Raw genomic sequence first — 18,577 nt, 5'->3', positions numbered from 1 at the left:
TTAGATTTCCTCTGTCTTCAGTATTAATGATGAGCAAGTTTGTATCACACCATTTGAGTAACCAATCCACATTGCCCTGGTACAGTGTATGGTCCTCGGATTGGGTGAATAGGGTCACTATAGGGTGGAGTCATCAGAGTATTTTAAAATATATTGATTTGGCACACTGGTGGTGCAGTATGGAGTGTACAAGGTAAACAGCAGGTAACATTGAATTCACTATCGACCAGCATTGACCAACGTTACAGCTATGGCCGGGTAATTTTAAGCTATGAGCTAGTTAAGAGGTTTAGAACTAGATTAACGTATCTTCAATCACCCGCTAAAGCGGCAGTAGTTAACCTGATAAGTTTGCACACTTATCGCAAGTTTTGGAAAAAAAAATACACTCTGGACAGACAGGAATTCTCAAAGCTTTTATTTTTAATAAATCTATACATTTTTCTCCAGCTATGATCGCAATTTTGTCAGAACAACCCTACCTCCTAATGAGTTTTCAGGAGGTAGGCTGCAAACCTAAAACATTTACGCTATGCCAATTAGGCTAACACAACAAATAAAATACTGGTAAACCAGTTAACCAAGCAGACTGCCATAAACCTGAAAATCTATTCTATATTTATTTTACAGGCGGCAGCTGAGTATGGCTCTTACGTTTGGCCCCTGAAAGAATCGAGACCAGACCATAAAGGGACCCTATTTGACCAAAAGTTGTGATATTGATTAGCCATTACAGACCATTTAAAAACCTAGTGCTGAATGTACCTACCAGACTAATAGTCGACTCTACCAACTGGCAGGTTGATGTAGCCGTTATATACATCTGGGTGGACACTCCCCTTTGTGATGTCACTAAAGGGAAAGCGCTTGGCATGGCTTGTAATGGCCAATCACTCACCTGGTGGCAAAGGAAGAGCCTCACATGCTCAATCAACACCCTTGAATGGCATTGCAGCAAAAAATTGAAACATGCAGTATTTAGTCCATGAGATAGAAAAAGATGGCATGAACGAGAGCTTTCAGACTCGAGCACTTCTTGATGAAAGTAGTTCGTGATTACTGATTGTAATTTATTATAATTGATACAAGTGCCTAGTTGCCAATTACACGAGGGGCTGCAGAGGGGTGAGGTTAGGGCGTGTGGGTGTGGTTTGAGGGCATGATTAGTAAAGGATATTGTAATCAGGCTGTTGAGTGTAGCTTGGGCTAATCAATGATCTTGTCATTAGGGGGGTGGTTAGTGGAGGCTCTTGCAGTTTGGGCATGAATAATATATATTTTAGTAGTTAGGGGTGTGGCTAGTGGAGGATCTTGTGGTAGGGGTGCCGGGGCGTGGCTGGTGGTTAAAGGGCGTGGCTAGTGGAGGATCTTGTGGTAGGGGTGCAGGGGCAGGGCGGAGGTGAAGGCGCGGATATCCGAGATCATGGTGGTGGTGTCCTTCAGTGGCGAGGTGGCAGGGAGGAAGGTGAGCTGGGAAACCTCGCCGTACGTGGAGGGGGCATCGGCCTGGTGGCCACACCCCCCGGCTGGCTCGGCTAGGTCGCCCTCCGTCTCTCCAAAGCCCACCACCTGTCATCCACACCACACAGTTTATATATGCACAATATAAATAAAAACCTAAAAGTGGATAAAGTCAAGGAGGTTCTTACATGCACGCTGAGCTTCCTGCTGTCGTCACAGTGATGTTCTCTGAACCAGGAGATCAGCTCCTCCTTGGTGATGAGCTTCAAGGCTTCGATCTGCACGCAGGGGGAGCAAGGATGCAAATGTTTGGAGTAGAAGCCCATCGAAAAGGTGAGCTGACAAATTAAGATCAGGCAACATGCTAATATTGCATGAAAAAGGTCCTGGCAAAAGATGGGAATCAAAAGCAAGTATGCCAACACGATCCAGTGTTGCACTGAAAGTTACACTGGCTGTACCCTTATACCTTCACAAGCACTGTCTTTGTTTGAATATGTGCATGTGTCTATATATAGGTAGGTAGGTGATTGAATATATGCATACTGGGAATGTGTGTGTGTGTGCATGTGCGTCTCCCACCTCCTTATGCAGCCGGTGGAAGACGTACTGCTGGGTGAAGACCTCAAACCAGTGTCTGTCCACCTCCTCCCCCAGGTGAGAGTCCTCGCACTCCTTCAGCTTCACCAGCGCCGTCACCTGGGTCTTAAAGGCCTCCTCGCTCAGCGACGCCATCTTCTCGCCAAAACTCACCAGGAACTCCTCGATCTTACCCTCCACGAAGTCAGTGCTGGGGATTGTAACCATAGCAGCGTGTTATTGTACAGTTTCATCATTTTTTAACATATATTGTTTAGAGTGGGCTTTGACGTTTCGGGCGTATATGTACCTATAATTCATGTCACAGCAGTTGTGACATGGTGGTACAAAGTGATACAAAAGGATATAAATAAATGTGTACATTTTCCATGTTTGATTATTTAAGAAGAACAGAAGAACGTTAGCCACACTAGAAATGGGAAGCGGCTTAATGAATAGGGGACAGTTGTAATGCTGTGCCCCCTGCAGTCAACACTACGCAACTACACACAGCTTTGCTGTTGGCAACAACGTACAATATAGCATAAACAGAAGCTACAGGGTATAGGTAAAACCCAAACGTTTCTGTGTGAGTGAGTGAGAGAGAGAATTGTGATGTAGTCAGACCTGGTTTTGCTAAACATCTGAGACTAGACTCACCTGAACTTTGTGGCCTGCGTTTCAACAGTGACCGAGTAGCCAAGTACTCCAGAGGTGTTCCTGCAGCTGGGGTACACCTGATACCTGTAGGGCCAAAAGGTTACCGTGTTCTGTTAATTATTCATGGACTTTCTGTGTAGTCCATATAGATTGATGTGGAGGTGGTGTCAGGTGAAGTCCATATAGATGGGGTGGAGGTGGTGTCAGGTGTAGTCCATCCCAAGAGCCCACCCTAGCGTCTCTTTAGTTCTCAGGAAGTCAAAGCAAGGCTCCTCCATGTGCATCTGGAAACAGAGGTCAGGGGGGGTCACCAACACTGCTTGAATGACAGTTTACTCACAGTCACAAGGATTAACAGCTTTCACTAACTGATCAAATGAGATTCCACTTCATTGCATTACAATTTATTCAGGGGATCACATTCCATATACAGAACAGGGAGGAAGGTACCCACCACCAGCAGCTCCATCAGAGTATGTTCACGTAGATTCTTCAATCCAGACTGAAACAGAGGGAAAATACACATATATATACACACACACACATTATACGCACGCACACGCACACGCACACACACACACACACACTCGTGGGGGTCGTGGCTATATCTGCTACTAGCTTGCTGTCTGAACTGGGTATTTGTGGATGAAGTCTGAGGCAGGCAGTTAGTAACATGTCCTTGGCAGCAGAACGAGCAAGTGAATGGCTGTGGGTAAGGAGAAAACATACTTCCTGGGGTACAAGCTAAGGTAAGCCAGCTGACTAATGTGCTAACGTGTTTGTTTGGTCAGGGTTAGCGGTAGGGCTAGGAGTACGATGCAGAAAAGAGTATTTGGATGCATTAAATGTGGCAATGTGGTGGCAGCATAGAGGGTGGTGACTCCGGACGCTGGTGTCATTGTTAAGCCCTCAGGAGGTGTCGTGGGCCTAACTTAACAAAACATCTGTGAAAGAGGGTGCCCACTTGATAACCTCAATACAATGCTGCATACTGCATAGTGCTGTTAGTTGGGCCATTTGTCTTGTGTTTTTCACCATTGGTTGGTAGCTTAGTGGCCAGCGTGCTTGTAAGGTTAGTTTGGTATTAGTCAGTACATGACCAGGTAGTAGTCAGTAGCACCCTTACAGGTATTAACCAGCACCCTACCTGGTAGTACACGGTGACCTCAGAGTTGGCGTCTCCCTTGTTGAGGGACTTGATCTTACACAGGTGGTGTTTCTCGGGGATCTCCAGCACACGGAACAGCACAGGGACCTCTACTGCCAGCGGGTGGAACTGCAGCTTGCTGTCAACAGGAGAGAGAGCGTGAGCCATCACACTCACAACCCTGGCAGGGTCAATGCGCTGCTCTACCAGCTGAGCTTTAACACAACTCAACCATTCCATGTGTTTCTATAGGGAAAGGGAATACTAAGTCTAGCAGGGGATGTGATGGATCGGAGCAGTCCGAACAGGGAATAGAACACAAGACCTACTCCAATACTCTAATACTTACTTTGTTAAGTACTGCAGAATCTGTTTGGACTCCTGTGTAGAGAAGAGAGGAGGTCATCCCCATGCATCAACCCTCCACACAGACTCACCACATGTGTGTGTGTCAGGGTTGGATATTTACAGTTTTAAACAAGGGCTTTTTATGCCCCCTTGTAATGTGGCTTTGTTGACCATTCCCTGAGCGTTTATCAAATGTGGAAACATTTGTTATTTTCTATGTTCAATGACAATATTCAATTGCTTCAATGAAAAAAATAATCATTGCATATCCTTTGCAAATACAGGAGTCAACAGATTTTCAAAACAAAATTGAGAAAAAATAAATCAAATTATTTTTAGCCTTTTTATTTTAACCCTGACCCTGGGGTCATGGTAGTGTGCTGGGTTCTGACCCTGGGGTCATGGTAGTGTGCTGGGTTCTGACCCTGGGGTCATGGTAGTGTGCTGGGTTCTGACCCTGGGGTCATGGTAGTGTGCTGGGTTCTGACCGTGGTTAACCCTGACCCTGGGGTCATGGTAGTGTGCTGGGTTCTGACCCTGGGGTCATGGTAGTGTGCTGGGTTCTGACCCTGGGGTGCATGGTAGTGTGCTGGGTTCTGACCGTGCTGGTGAGGTTCCCCTGCACCAGGCCCTCAGCGTACAGCTGCTCCTTTAGCGCTCTGCTGAAGGCCAGCAGGTCCTCCACGCTCACCCCCTCCACCAGGGCCTGGTACTTCTGGACCAGGGACCAGCGGCCGGGCTCCAGAACCAGCAGGCGCACGTCTCTGGAGAGGCGGAGAAGCAGAAATAATCATAAGGAAAATGAGGAATAAGGAAATAATAAGAGCATAAGAGAGTGAACCCATAAGCGTGTGCACCTGGCCAGGCGCTCTGGGTTGATGAGGATGTTGAAGTAGGTCTTCTTCATCTGCTGGGAGAACATGGAGAAGACCTCCTCTTCTGCACTGAAGTCCGCCAGGTGGTCCACCAGGAGCTCCAACAGCAGCTACACACACACACACACACACACACACACACACACACACACACACACACACACACACACACACACACACACACACACACACACACACACACACACACACACACACACACACACACACACACAGGTTACAAGTAATGGGGACTGCATTTATAAAGGGCTGTTCCAATGACTACCTACTCTTTTTAGTCTGTATTTGTGTTACTACGTGTGCAGAATGTGCATCTCTCAGAAAATGTCTAGAGTGAGTTAGTGTGGAGAGTCTGAACTTGAACACGCGTGCGTGTGCGTCGGTGCGTACCGGCAGCTTGTGGTTGAAGCCCTTGAGCCTGAGCAGCAGGCCGTGCTCTGCGGCCACCAGCTTGTACTCCAGCTGGGCCACCTGGGCCTGGTAGGCGGGCTCGGCCAGGTTGTGGGCCAGGATGTTGACGAACAGGTCGAACAGGACCAGGCTGGAGGGCGGGGTCGACATGTTAATATATACTATATATATTATATATATGGCATAAATGGTCAATAAAATTCACGTCCTTACTACTCATATTGTTATACGTAGATATTTTCTGACATTTAGATCAATTTTGTATGTTATTTAAAATGTGTAACTCTTTTCAATGCTCAGTTATTAAAACTGGAAAGGATCAAACATGGGTCACATTCTCTCCACTCGCTCAATGTTAAGGCCCTGACATACAAAGCTTGCGTCGACACAATCAAAATGTATCGGAGGGTTTTACCTCTTCGGGCTCTTCTGAATGACCGGGGACAGAAGGTGGAAACGGACATATGCTGAAAGACAAATGAACCATGAGATTTGGTGAAGAACAACCGGCTATCACGACTATTGTACGGTATTAGCCCATAGAGTCCACGTGGGTACAGTGGACCGTCCTTTATGAAAGGAGATAATGCTGTCCCACAATACCTTGCGACATGAACATTTAAAAATGTCCCCATTGGGCCGTTATTTTCATACAATCATACTAATTGGGATCTATATCCATAAATATGAGAGGACAGAAGTGTGAACTTGAGCAACCATTCTCAATGTATTATTGTATTAATGGAAACTATTAAGTTTCCATTTTGTAACTGGGAGCCTTTATTGAAGGTGTTTATTTAAATTCCCACCATGGTAATAAAGTGATATTTTTCCCCTGGTTGTCAACATTTATACAGCCTGCAAGAAACCACACGATAAGAACGCACAAGCATCCAAGATCCACTTTTCCTTGTTGATTCATCACGGCAGACCCACGTCCATTACATCCGCCGTCGCATAATGACTGAGCTTAGAGGAAGTGCAGTCGGATTCTCTTCGCACCACCAGTCTTTTCCTCAGTTCTTACACATTCTCCTTCACATCTTTCCTTGACCTCATGATGTTTCCCATCAAGGTCAAGGAAAAGAGGTTAGGAAAGGACATACAACGTAATTTATCAGACCATTCGACCGCAGAATCTGTCTTATCTGCCCCCTAGTGGATTAGAGTATAACCTCAAGCCCACATTAGTCTTACCTTTAGGGATCTTGAACTTGTTGTCCTTCTTGTACCAGAGACAACCTCTGTCGTTGCTGGAGATTTTGACGGGGAACTCGCTGTCGGGACAGTCCAGCGGTCTCAGCTCAAAGTCTGTCGCTGTGGCGGGAAGCAGGTAGGTTTAGTTGACCTGATATTCACAAGGTCCTGCGGTACCTCGGCTCTCTCTGTCACCCCGCTTCCTGTATCTGACCATCACTTTGTTGCTTTTTCTCTCCCCCTGAAATCCTCTCCCTCCCTCCTCTCTACCCCTCACATTGTCACCAGCCACCGTAACCTGAAATCTCTCTCTCCCTCTACGTTTGCCTCAACTGTTCTGTCCGCACTACCTTCTGTCGAACGATTCTCCCCTTCAACTATCCACTGAGGAAGCCTCTGACACTATGCTATCCTCCCTCTCCCTTGGACTCCCTCTGTCCCTTCCACTCCAGACCTGCACGATCCTCACCCCCTCCACCTTGGCTGTCCGAATCTCTGCGGTCTTATAGAACAGAGTTGCGGGCAGCTGAGAGGAAATGGAAGAGATCAGACTGTCCTAATGATTTATCTCACTATCTTCACCTTCTCTCAGATTTCACCTCCACTGTGTCAACAGCCAAATCTACTTTCTACCGGTCTAAAATCAACTCCTCTGCCTCCAACCCAAGGAAACTATTTTCCATGTTCTCTTCCCTCCTCACCCCTCCCTCCCCTCCGCCTCCTTCCTCCCTCACTGCTGATGACTTTGTCACCTACTTTACCCAGAAGGACATTAGCTCCACTTTTACCCCTGCCACCATCCTCCCTCCACCCATACCCACCTCTGTTTTTACCCACTTTATCCCCCTCACCTCCGAAGAGGTCAATAGAATAGTTAACTCCAACCACGCCACCACCTGCCCCCTTGACCCTATCCCTTCCTCTCTCCTCCAGGCCATCTCGGTCGACCTCCTGCCATTTCTCACCGCCCTCATCAATTCCTCCCTCACTTCAGACATTGTTCCAGCGTCTTTCAAGACTGCCAGAATAAAGCCTCTCCTCAAAAAACCAACCCTTGACACCACCGATATCCAGAACTACAGACCGGTATCTCTTCTTTCATTCCTCTCTAAAACACTTGAACGTGCCATCTCTAACCAACTGTCCTCCTATAACATAACAACTTGATTGACCCTCACCAGTCAGGCTTCAAGAAGGCACACTCCACTGAGACGGCTCTCCTCACGGTGACTGAATCCCTCCGTGATGCCAGGGTCTCATCCCTCTCATCGGTTCTCATTCTCCTTGACCTGTTCGCAGCATTTGACACGGTGAACCACCAGATCCTCCTTGCCACTCTCGCCGAACTTGGCATTGGTGAATCTGCCCTATCCTGGTTCACATCCTACCTGTCGAATCGCACCTATCAGGTAACATGGAATGGCTCCAAACCTTGCACACTTGGCACTGGTGTCCCTCAAGGCTCTGTACTGGGGCCCCTTCTGTTCTCCCTCTATACCAGATCTCTGGGCTCTGTAATTACATCACACGTTTTTTCATATCACTGCTATGCTGACGACACTCAGCTATTCCTCTCTTTCCCCTCCTCTGACAAAGCCCTGATTGCAACACCCATATCTGAATGTCTAGCAGACGTCAGCACTTGGACGTCTGCCCATCACCTGAGGCTTAACCTCAACAAGACTGAACTCCTCCAAATACCAGGGAAGGATTGCCCACACATGGACTTACTGGTCACTGTCGAGAACATCACTGTATCCGTCTCCAACTGCCAGAAACCTTGGTGTGGTACTAGACAACCAGTTATGTTGCACCGCCAACATCACTGCAGTGGCCCAATCCTGCAGATTTGCACTTTACAACATTCACAGGATACGGCCCTTCCTCACAAGGGAAGCAGCTCAGCTTCTAGTCCAAGCGCTGGTCATCTCCCGCCTCGACTACTGCAACTCGCTCCTGGCTGGACTCTCTGTCTCTGCGATTAAACCTTTGCAGCGTATCCAGAACGCAGCAGCGCGCCTCGTGTTCAACCTACCTAAATTCTCCCATGTGACTCCCATCTTCCGCCACCTCCACTGTCTCCCTGTAGTAGCCTGCATCAGATTCAAGATGATGGTACTGGCATACAAGGCGGTCAATGGAACTGCCCCTGCCTACCTCCAAGCGTTGGTCAAACCACACACCCCAGCTCGATCCCTCCACTCAACTACCTCAGCTGGACGTCTGGTACCGCCATCGCTAAGAGCAAGCAAAGGTTGATCAGCAAAATCACAACTCTTCTCTATTTTAGGACCACAGTGGTGGAACGAGCTCCCTGCCGATGTCAGGCACCGAGTCACTCACCAGCTTCCACAAAACTCACCTGTTCAGAGCTCACCTAGACTCAGCATAGCCATTCAGTCCCTTTATTTGTCTGTTGTACTATTGTCTGTTGTACGTCCTGGCACTTAATGAACGCACTTAATGCACATTGTATTCATTCATTGTACTTAATTGTGTAGCATGTACTTAATTGTGTAGCATATGCATCTTGTGTAGCATGTACTTAATTGTGTAGCATCTGCAGTAGCTAGCTATCACTGCTGTATACGGGGAATGGGTCGGCCTGGCGATTGTTAGTACTTGCACTTGGTTCTATGAAAATCTTTACTGTACCGACGGCAATATATTGTTTCACTTTTATCCAATGACAAATGTACTTGTAAGTCGCTTTGGATAAAAGCGTCTGCTAAATGCCCTAAATGTAAATGTAAATGTAGTTCCATGCAGTTACTCGAGTAGTCAAACTCAAACTCCTGTCTCGCTTAGTTGGTTTTCAGTCTGTGGTTTGTTTAAACTTACTTTTAGAAATGTTCACTAATAAAGATTTACTAGTAAGTAGATTTATTTGAATGAACTGGTTGAAGGTGAGTTATTTTAGTGTTGACTATTTGTAGAGTTATGTTGACAGATAATAAATAGATACATTTTAACTAGTTAACTAGTTGTGTTGTGTCTATTATTTAGAGACAGGCCATTGTGGGGTGTGCTCCATGCATTCTGGGTCAGTAATGGTAGGTAATGCTATTCCAGACTGACCAATGAACTTGTTTTCTTCTGGTAGGTGGAGGTCTGAGTTCAATGCAAGCTCTCCTTTCCAGCGCTTTGCCCACTCCTCTGGGATGTCTGAAGGAGACAGAACAAAGCAGAACCAGTTGGTTGGCAATGAAACGATCAGAACTAGTCTCACAGAACCACACAATAGGCATGTCTAGACTGCCAAGCTGGTACGGTCTCGGCTTGGCACACCCTGCAATTTCACTGTGTTGCCTGTGTGAAACCGCGGGGGTATAATCCGCCTTCGTCAAGGAGCCGGCTTTCTTGGTTCATTGGAGTAGCCTCCAAATACTCCAAAGTTTTTTTTTATTCAAGCTACTCGCATGCAAGAATGAGTAGACAACATCTGGCTACAAATGCTATTAACTATTTACAAGTACAAAAACACCAACATATTCTTTATTTTGCTGACCACATGTTTTTTATCCCGACAAAAGCCTCATAAGGAAAGTTCCTCTGCTGTTATTTCGTAGATCGCACCATCTTTCCCCGTCTTCGTTAAATGCGACTGCATCACCTTCTCTCCCATGACGGTCAGCAGCTCGCGGATTTCACCGTCTCTCCAGTTAGAACTGCTCATGTTGATATCGCTGCTTGGTCTCGGTTGCAGAGACAACGCAGCAACCCTTCTACCCAAGTCCCTCCCCTGGAACCGCGATGCCGTCTAATCGCATTCACATCAAAATGAAACCCCCTATCAGTTAATACAGTCTGCATGTAGTGTGAGTGTGAGTTACCCTCTTTGCTGTAGCTGGTGGTGAACCAGCGCTCCCTGAGGGGACAGGTGCCCTCGTGTTCCGGGGACAGCAGCAGCAGGTTAGCCCTCTCTGGAGTCAACAGTCTGAGGGCCTCACTAATCACCTACACACACACACACACACACACACACACACACACACACACACACACACACACACACACACACACACACACACACACAACTTGATTCCAAAGCGACTTGCAATGAAATCAGATCAAGGTCCTTGAAGACTGAGGCTGAGGCTCAAGCATGTTTCTCAAGAACAGCTTAGACATTGGGGATCAAATCTTTACAGACGCTTCTGGGTTGAACAAATTAAACACAGGGAAAAGGTTGGAGGTCACTGTACCTGGGGGTTGTACTCAAACATGAGCTGGTCTCCGGTCAGGAAGTCCTCCTTGGGGAACAGCTGCATGTTCTCACAGATGTTCTCCACATACATGATGGGATCCGTCTGCCAGGAAACACACAGAACCAGAAAGAACCAGTCAGACCCAGTGCAAACTAAACAGAAACAGTATGACTCATTATGACCCAGTACAACACAATAATACTCAGCAAAACCAACGACAACCGCCATGACTCTTTCATTTCCTGACCTGCTCCTGATAGTGGAACTCATTTGCTTCAATCTTCTGGATTTCCTCATAGATCCTGAACAGAGAGAGAGAAGGCCCACAACATCCTCATAGTTAGTTAGTTAGTTAGTTATCAAGTAATCGAAAATGAATAAATGGGTCAAAGAATTTAGATTATTGGAGTGTGCGGGCCTTTCGTGTGTGTACCTCTGCTGTGGTCCCAGGGTCTGCAGCATCTTCATATATTGAAACACCAAGTGGACCACCTGAATGACATGAAGGAATTGACCAATTACTAAATGAATGACACGTTCCATACTCACCCACTGTATTGATCAGTTTCACTAATCAGTCAATAATCGTGTGTGTACCTCATAGACATTTTGGAAGCCCTGGTCTGTAAGGGTGATGGAGATGGAGAAGATGGAGTAGGTGGAGTTCTGGTCGAAACCTGTTTCATTGTTCCCTCCGAACAGAGCCAGGGCCCAGCACCTACAGACACCACACACACACACACACATCTGCATTATTTCTTGTGGATAAACATTGCACCTTCATCTCCAGATTGATAGACTGCCTATTATGGCAGTGATGGAGCAATACTTTGAAAGTCTCTGAGTTTGGTTTCCTTAGTCCATAGAGTTGTAACCCAATTGTTTCACTTCTTATGACAAATGTACTTATTGTAAGTCGCTTTGGATAAAAGCGTCAGCTAAATGCTCTAAATGTAAATGTAAATGTAAATGTGCAATTAAAACCTAAGTTTGTGATACTGTTTAAACGTGGTTGGTATTTTAAAAGCTTAGTGTTAAAGCAGATGTCCATATACAAGTCAATGCAACATCCTAACACAATAGTCACAGAGCACAGACTTACTAGAAACATCTACAATGGTAATATCAGGGGTATTTGGGATATTACTGAAGTACGTGTTATTCAGGTGTTCACAGTTGAACCAGTCCGTCTGTATAGTGTTTGTATATCTTTGTTTCCACTTGCACTTCTTTGATGCCTTGTGTTACTAGGTCCACTAATCTATCATGGCTTGCAATGTACAGGCCTTTGTAAATTGCATCCATTTAGGACTTTTAGGACATCCATGTGCTGTGGTCTCATTTGTATGGGTGGTAGGGTGGAGGATGCAGTGTGGGCCGTGGCTGGAGGGGTACCAAGTGGACAAGTTGGATTTCGTTGGAAGAACTTCGAGGCGGGCTTCGATAGTAAAAATGAAAACATCCTCGCCATCCTTGACACGTTGGAAAATATGGGGTGAGAAAGGGAATGATTTGCAGATGGTAAGCACGCAAATTTTCCTTGTAACCTAAGGCTTGTCCAGTGCTGTGCGTTGCTGTTGATGGTAGCTCTCAACGCTCGTCGCTGAGCTTGCAGGTTTCGCGGGAGTAGATGAGTGGGTCTGCAATGATGTCCTCAAGCGTGACTGCTGCGCTGTCCGGCCTTGCCCACTTAAGTTGTACTTAAGTTCAGATCTGGGGCACAGGTGGTTTATCTGACTTTGATGAATACCAGCGGTTTCCTCTGCTACGCCTCTCATAGAAGACGCCACACTTGTTTCACCTCCAGTTTGGACCACTGCAAGAACATCTACGTGCAGCTAATCCTGTTGGATGACAGTCTTGTGTCTGGATGCAATCTGTACGTCATCGGCGTATGCTTGGACTGGGTTAGGAGAGCGCCCCCCTGCCGGCGCGCACTGTTGTAGCCACCTCAGCCAACTATTTATGGCGAGGATAAAGTTGACCGCACTCCATGGGCACCCTGTTTTAATTCCAATTTATAGCGGGATTAGGTTGGTTAAGGTGTTATTGCAAATTGCCTGGAGGAAAGATGTTCTGTATACATCAACAATTATATCAGTGTAGGCTGGGGGAAGATTTATCTCTTTCAGTGTGTATAGCATGACACTGTGTGGTAGAGTGCCGAACGCATCTTGAAAAAAATGGCATAAACTTGCTAGAGTCATGCTTGAAATCATCTTCCAAGTCTTTAGGCAGAAGGCGTGTTCATTCATCCCTTCCCGGCTGATGTAGGCCTTTTGACTATGGGAGAGTATTTTGTTTTCTGTAAGCCATGGTAGAATGCGGGCAAGTAGGCATTTTGTAAAAATGTCGGCACTGTCGGCAACAATGAAATGTCTATCCATGTAAACGGATCGTCAGGGCTGTTTTAGGGATTCTATGTATTAAAGCCCCTTTCCATGATTGGGGAAGAGTTGCGCATGAGACTTGCGTCGTGGCCTTTAATGTCTTGTAAGTTACTCCATCGCAGCCACTCACCTTATTATTGGCTAGGGAGGTTATGACTTTTTCTACCTCTGTCTCTGTGAAGGCCTGCGTATGAAGCTGGCAGCCTGGGGGTCAATGGTCATTTGGGATTGCCACGGTGCATCCTGAAGCGTGATCTACTTAATATTTATGGACCAGATCCACATTACTTACTGCGGGGATTGGGCTTGGGTATGTGCTACTGTTTAGAACTATGCCAATTGCTTTTGATCTCCTTTGTTGCCATAGATAAGAAAGTTATTTTCTTCCCACCTGTATCGGGTGTTGACGTTCTGTGCTTCTGTTGGTGAGCTGCGGTTGAATGACATCCCGAATGAAGCGTAACTGCGTCGCTATCCACTCCCGGAGGGAGTCCAGAATCCGGGTGTCGGGAGAGTTGGGTTCAGGCATGGGAACTTTTTTAATATCCTCTTGGTATACTTTAATAATGATATTCGATATGGTCTTCCATCATTATGGCAAGTTGTAAAAGTGCTGTTCTTGAAGTAAACTCAACAGAAGATATGGGTGATCTTAATCCATTTGTCGGGTGTTTCACCTGAGAAGACAAAGCTCAGTTTCTCCTTCAATCGCTTTGTATCCAAACTTTTCCTGAAAGTCCTCTCTTCGTGCTGGAATAATGTCCATTCGTCTTGGAACAGAGGGTGTCGGGTGTACACGGAAGGCCTTCCTGCTACCATCTGCGCCTTGGGCGTCGGGTCATGAACGCGCCAACTTTGTTGCCTGATTCTACCGGTGAGTAATGCGGCTTTTAACACTTCAAAGTGATGATTATGCACATCGCAAACATTAGTATGATGATCACTTCCATACTAATTCCATACACTTCCATACGTGCTTAGGGTGGTGAGGCAGTGTTTGCTCTGGCCGCCATGTTGCACACACACACACACACACACACACACACACACACACACACACACACACACACACACACACACACACTTTCTTCCTCTTTATCAACTCCTCTTTCATAAATAAGGACTCACTTCTTCCTGAGCACTGACAGGATGCTGCCCTTCCCCTCGTGGCCAATCAGCCAGGAGATGTAGTGCAGGGGTTTCACTCTGCCAGAGAACACATGAAGGACAGTGGGCAGTGATGTCATCGCTCTGCAGCAGACCCAATGAGAATCCTCCCCTGAAGCCACCTGTGGACCGGAACTTACCTGTAGTGACGGGCCTGGGGGGGCACGGCCCAGCTGAGGGTGAGCCCATGCACCTTCCTCACTGGGACCACTGGGATACACACAATGATGCACATACACACGTTAATATTTACTTAGAACTCGATATACCATACAACACTTAAAGTGACAATACTCAAAGTAGTACAATCAAGACTAACTAGTGACAATATCAGAAAATCAGTACTTATTGCGACTGATGCCTTGCTTAGTTACAGTTAGCTGGGCGCCGGACCCTTACCCCTGTACATCTTGTTAAACGCTGGGGTGTCAAAGGGCTCCTGGAGATGAGAGAAGTCTGGCTTGGGTTCACCACTGAAACACACATCATGACACACCCAAACCTGGATCACATACATGCACCTGACCTGACAGATTTGAATTATGCACACACTTGTAACACACATTCGTACCCGTATCCACACACACACACACACACACACACACACACACACACACACACACACACACACACACACACACACACACACACACACACACACACACACACACACACACACACACACACACACACGTCCATCTTACTTGTTGGGCACCTTGGCGAAGATCTCCCTCACCCACTCCTCCAGCGTGTCCAGGGTCTCTGCAGAACACAAGAGCACAGAACAATCAACTCCACCCTCCTGGAACACAGCCACACCCCTACCCTGAGAGGACCAGAGTCATGTAGTGGATGGGGCGACAGCACCTTTAGATTGGACGGACTGGGCAAAGGCACCTTTTGACGGCTAGGGTCATGCAGAGGGCGGGGCTAAAATACTGTTTAATTGGAAAGCGATGGATGACCAGGGTCACACAGGGCAATAGTACCTTTTGATTGGATGGCTACGGTCACACAAGCCTAAGGTACCTTTTGATTGGACGGTCAGGGTCATGTAGTGGGCGGAGTAGAAGCGTTTCCAGAAATCTCTGAGCCGCTGATAGGTGTTGATCTGTTTCTCTTTGGGCTCATGTTTTAAAGTCTGGGCGTTGCCTGTCAGAAGAACAACAAGAGGCAGTATGGGTTTAATGGTCAACAGAAAGAGAATCTTCAAGAGAATAACCTTAAATTGTTTTTGGGCAGAACTTTTTGTATCATAACGGTACGTTGTGTCACAATAACTAGTAGGGCTTTTTTCTATGGATATATACTATTCAGATTGAGGTGAGGCTGCTCACCCCAGCAGAACTTGGCCATGGGGTGACCCGGCTTGGCCAGGCTGCCGAACAGCATCTCCTTTCGGTGTGAATCTGACGGACGAGCCAACTGGTACTCTGGAGATCACAAGAACAGACAGGAAGCCAATAAGACACAGACAGGAAGCCAGTAGGAACAGAGCGAGAGAGACAGAGGGAGAGACAGCGACAGAGACTCACCGCTGTCCACTGCCTCCACTTCTCTCTCGATGGCGTCCTCAATCATCAGAGGGCAGATGAAGAACTGAGCCCACCTGGAAGATGAAGACATGATATATCAGGATCAACCTTTTAACACCAATAGGCTGAGCAGCTAGCAGTAGCCAACAGCGGCTAGCATCAAACGACCAGCAGTATTGTCTGTGTTCCGCTCGCTACACCATAGTGTGGCTAGCGCGGCTACATCAGCTAGCCTCTGACCTGTCCAGCGCTTGTCTGAAGTACTTCCTCTGGACGTCAAACTGGAAGATGGTCCTCTCACAGTCGGTGGAGGCGTTATCGCTGCCCCCGTGCTTCTTGAGGAATGCATCAAAGCCGTTCTCAGCGGGGTACTTCTCACTGCCCATGAACACCACTAGGGGGAGACAGACATTCGTAAAGATGTCATAACACAGGGAGACAGAGAGAGATAGACAGGCTGAATGACAGATAGACTGACAAACATACAGACTAAGAGACCAACAGAACACAGACCGACTCACTGTGCTCTAGGAAGTGGGCCAGGCCCGCTAGGTCTTCCGGATCGCTGAAACTGCCGACGGCGATACACAGAGCAGCTGCTGACTGGACACACACACCAGGGTCAGAGACACACACACACACACACACACACACACACACACACACACACACACACACACACACACACACACACACACACACACACACACACACACACACACACACACACACACACACACACACACACACACACACGTACACGTACCTGCTTCTCACTGCTCGCCTTCTTGCCCCTCCCAGCTTCCTTCTCCTCGTCCAGCTCCTCAAAGTCGCTGTCCGCCTCCTCCTCTGCCGCCTCTTCTTCTTCCTCCGTCCCCTCTCCCGAGTCGCCCTCGTCCTCCTGCTGCTCCGCTGCCTCCTCCTCCTCCTCCTCCTCATCATCATCTCCATCAGCCTCCGCCGCTGCGCCCCCCCACTCCGCCCACTCCCCGTCCTTCAGCTCCGAGATGAGCAGCGCCCGCAGTCCATTGGCCAGCTGGATGTACCTGGTGGTAAGGGAGGGGGGGGGGGGGGGGGGCGGGGGGATTTGTGTATAATTTGGCATTTAGCGCCACATCGTGCCATGTATCGATATCAACATAAACCTCATCATTACTAATGGAAACCCATGCCCTGGGGTAGATGCGATTGGTGCCTGGTTTCCTTGATGACCAGCTCACCTGTACTTCTTGGGGTCGCTGGGAGATTTGACGATACCGGGGTCTCCCATGTCAGAATGCACAACTCTTGCTGCTCCAGCACCAGCCCCGAGCAGCTCCATGTCCTCTGCTACCGGAGGGGGCTCACCTTGCTCAGGTAAAGGCACCTGTCCCGGCCCACACCCGCCACTCACACACTTAATGCTCAGAGGCATTTCCACTGGGTCGTCTGTCGCACTGGTAGCACAGAGGAGTTATCAATAGCATTACCATGCATGCATTTACACCGTGGACGGAAATTTATACCAGATCAAGCCAGTAGACCTTAATCACAGTGAATTGGAAATTAAGTCTCGACAGAGTAGACTCAACCATTGGTAATCGTTTGCATATTACGATCTTGACTTTCTACTATCCGTTATAGTGCCGCTTTACATGCCAACAATCGCTAATCTAATTTATGCTCTGTAACACTTCATCACGGAGTTCCGATTATGCCATCGATCTACTGAGAGAGCGGTAAAACCAGTTCACTATAGCATCGCATCGTGTCGTCCTGCATATCCCACGTGTGGCATCATACACACCCTGACCAGGTAGTATGAGCCAAGTAGGTCATCAAGAACATGCATGGCGGGCCATCTAGGTTCACGGCTACTCAGACCAAGGATCGGGGTTGACTTGAGTAAAGGATAAAAAAAAGCCTCGACGGCCTCGAGTATTGGAGGGCTATAGGAGTCTTAAGGCAGACTTAAATGCTTTGGTAGTCTTACGGACAGGCTAGCTTCACGCCATTAGCTTTAAGTAGTTGACAAGGAGCGCCCGTGAAATCAACCCCCAAGGAACTCCACGTACCGTACAGGTGGAGCCGCCAAACGCCTTGGCAGCGATACACAGAGAAGGCTACCGTGTGCTAAAAACTCACCTTTTGCTGAGTTTATGCTATCTGTGTTTGTAAGTAAGTGGCCTGTATCGGACAATTGTCAACCTGACTGGAAGGAAGTTGCGTTGAGTCAAAACAAAGCCTGCGATTAGCGGACCGCCTCGACGGAAGAGCTCTGATTGGCTGAAGGCAGCGCGTCTCCACCGCGTTGCGTCTTACGTAGGGCGCGTAGATTGGAAGTGAATTGTTTCAGTTGTGTTGTGTGAGTAATGGTGATCTCGTTGGGTTTCTATTTTACATCTCTGACGATGCACTTCTTCTGCAGGCATTCTCACAGGATATTGTTGACAAATGATCAAGTATCAGTTTTTTTATTAGAATTTCCCCGTGGGGATCAATAAAGTATTTATTCATCTATCTATCTATTTACTACAACATAATAATGTGGGTGATATTGATGGGATACCTTCGTTTTTTAATTATTATTTTTTGTTATTTT

The 18,577-nt window shown here is 47.3% G+C and overlaps 2 protein-coding genes across 5 annotated transcripts in view; one reads left to right on the top strand and one right to left on the bottom strand.

The window, feature by feature from the left end:
* The window catches only part of LOC311353146 (microtubule-associated serine/threonine-protein kinase 3-like), a gene marked incomplete at its 3' end in the record, with an annotated part of 56,709 nt that extends 56,068 nt beyond the window's left edge, over positions 1–641 (top strand). Inside the window, exon 28 of the mRNA XM_084472968.1 lies at positions 631–641. Coding sequence (XP_084329094.1) covers positions 631–641 — 11 coding nt within the window. The remainder of the gene's footprint in view (positions 1–630) is intronic.
* Positions 404–18,260, bottom strand: LOC311353400 (nardilysin-like). Of its 4 annotated transcripts, none has more exons than XM_084473300.1 (31): positions 18,121–18,260; positions 17,217–17,432; positions 16,763–17,042; positions 16,518–16,599; positions 16,237–16,390; positions 15,997–16,070; positions 15,799–15,894; positions 15,491–15,613; positions 15,166–15,223; positions 14,861–14,934; positions 14,602–14,671; positions 14,423–14,500; positions 11,502–11,622; positions 11,338–11,396; positions 11,152–11,206; positions 10,902–11,006; positions 10,530–10,653; positions 9,775–9,861; positions 6,697–6,816; positions 5,915–5,966; positions 5,479–5,629; positions 5,053–5,180; positions 4,797–4,959; positions 4,197–4,228; positions 3,848–3,986; positions 3,155–3,202; positions 2,932–2,984; positions 2,701–2,784; positions 2,044–2,251; positions 1,650–1,739; positions 404–1,569 (listed from the first exon to the last, which is right to left on the bottom strand). In XM_084473300.1, the coding sequence occupies exons 2-31, from the start codon at positions 17,408–17,410 to the stop codon at positions 1,357–1,359; spliced, it is 3,315 nt and encodes a 1,104-aa protein (XP_084329426.1). In that variant the 5' UTR covers positions 17,411–17,432; positions 18,121–18,260; the 3' UTR covers positions 404–1,356. The 4 variants fall into 4 exon arrangements, with proteins under 4 accessions (XP_084329426.1, XP_084329427.1, XP_084329429.1 ...); XM_084473301.1 differs by having other exon boundaries at positions 18,051–18,198; XM_084473303.1 differs by having other exon boundaries at positions 17,217–17,362; positions 18,051–18,198.
* Between the last annotated feature and the right edge of the window lie 317 nt (positions 18,261–18,577).

The sequence above is a fragment of the Micromesistius poutassou genome (assembly GCF_964030765.1).
Source record: "Micromesistius poutassou genome assembly, chromosome: 9".
Lineage (NCBI taxonomy): Eukaryota > Metazoa > Chordata > Actinopteri > Gadiformes > Gadidae > Micromesistius > Micromesistius poutassou.
Note: the sequence above shows the minus strand (reverse complement) of the source record. Positions and strands in the feature narration are given on the sequence as shown.

Bases quoted from the DNA above. Each gene is read 5' to 3' on its own strand.
- LOC311353400 (XM_084473300.1), bottom strand. From the start codon at position 17,410: ATGCCTCTGAGCATTAAGTGTGTGAGTGGCGGGTGTGGGCCGGGACAG. The intron at 15,614-15,798 runs GTGAGCAGCCTC...TTCTTCTGACAG, and splicing joins CATGGCCAAGTTCTGCTGGG to GCAACGCCCAGACTTTAAAA. The intron at 5,181-5,478 runs GTACGCACCGAC...GTGTGTGTGTAG, and splicing joins GCTTCAACCACAAGCTGCCG to CTGCTGTTGGAGCTCCTGGT.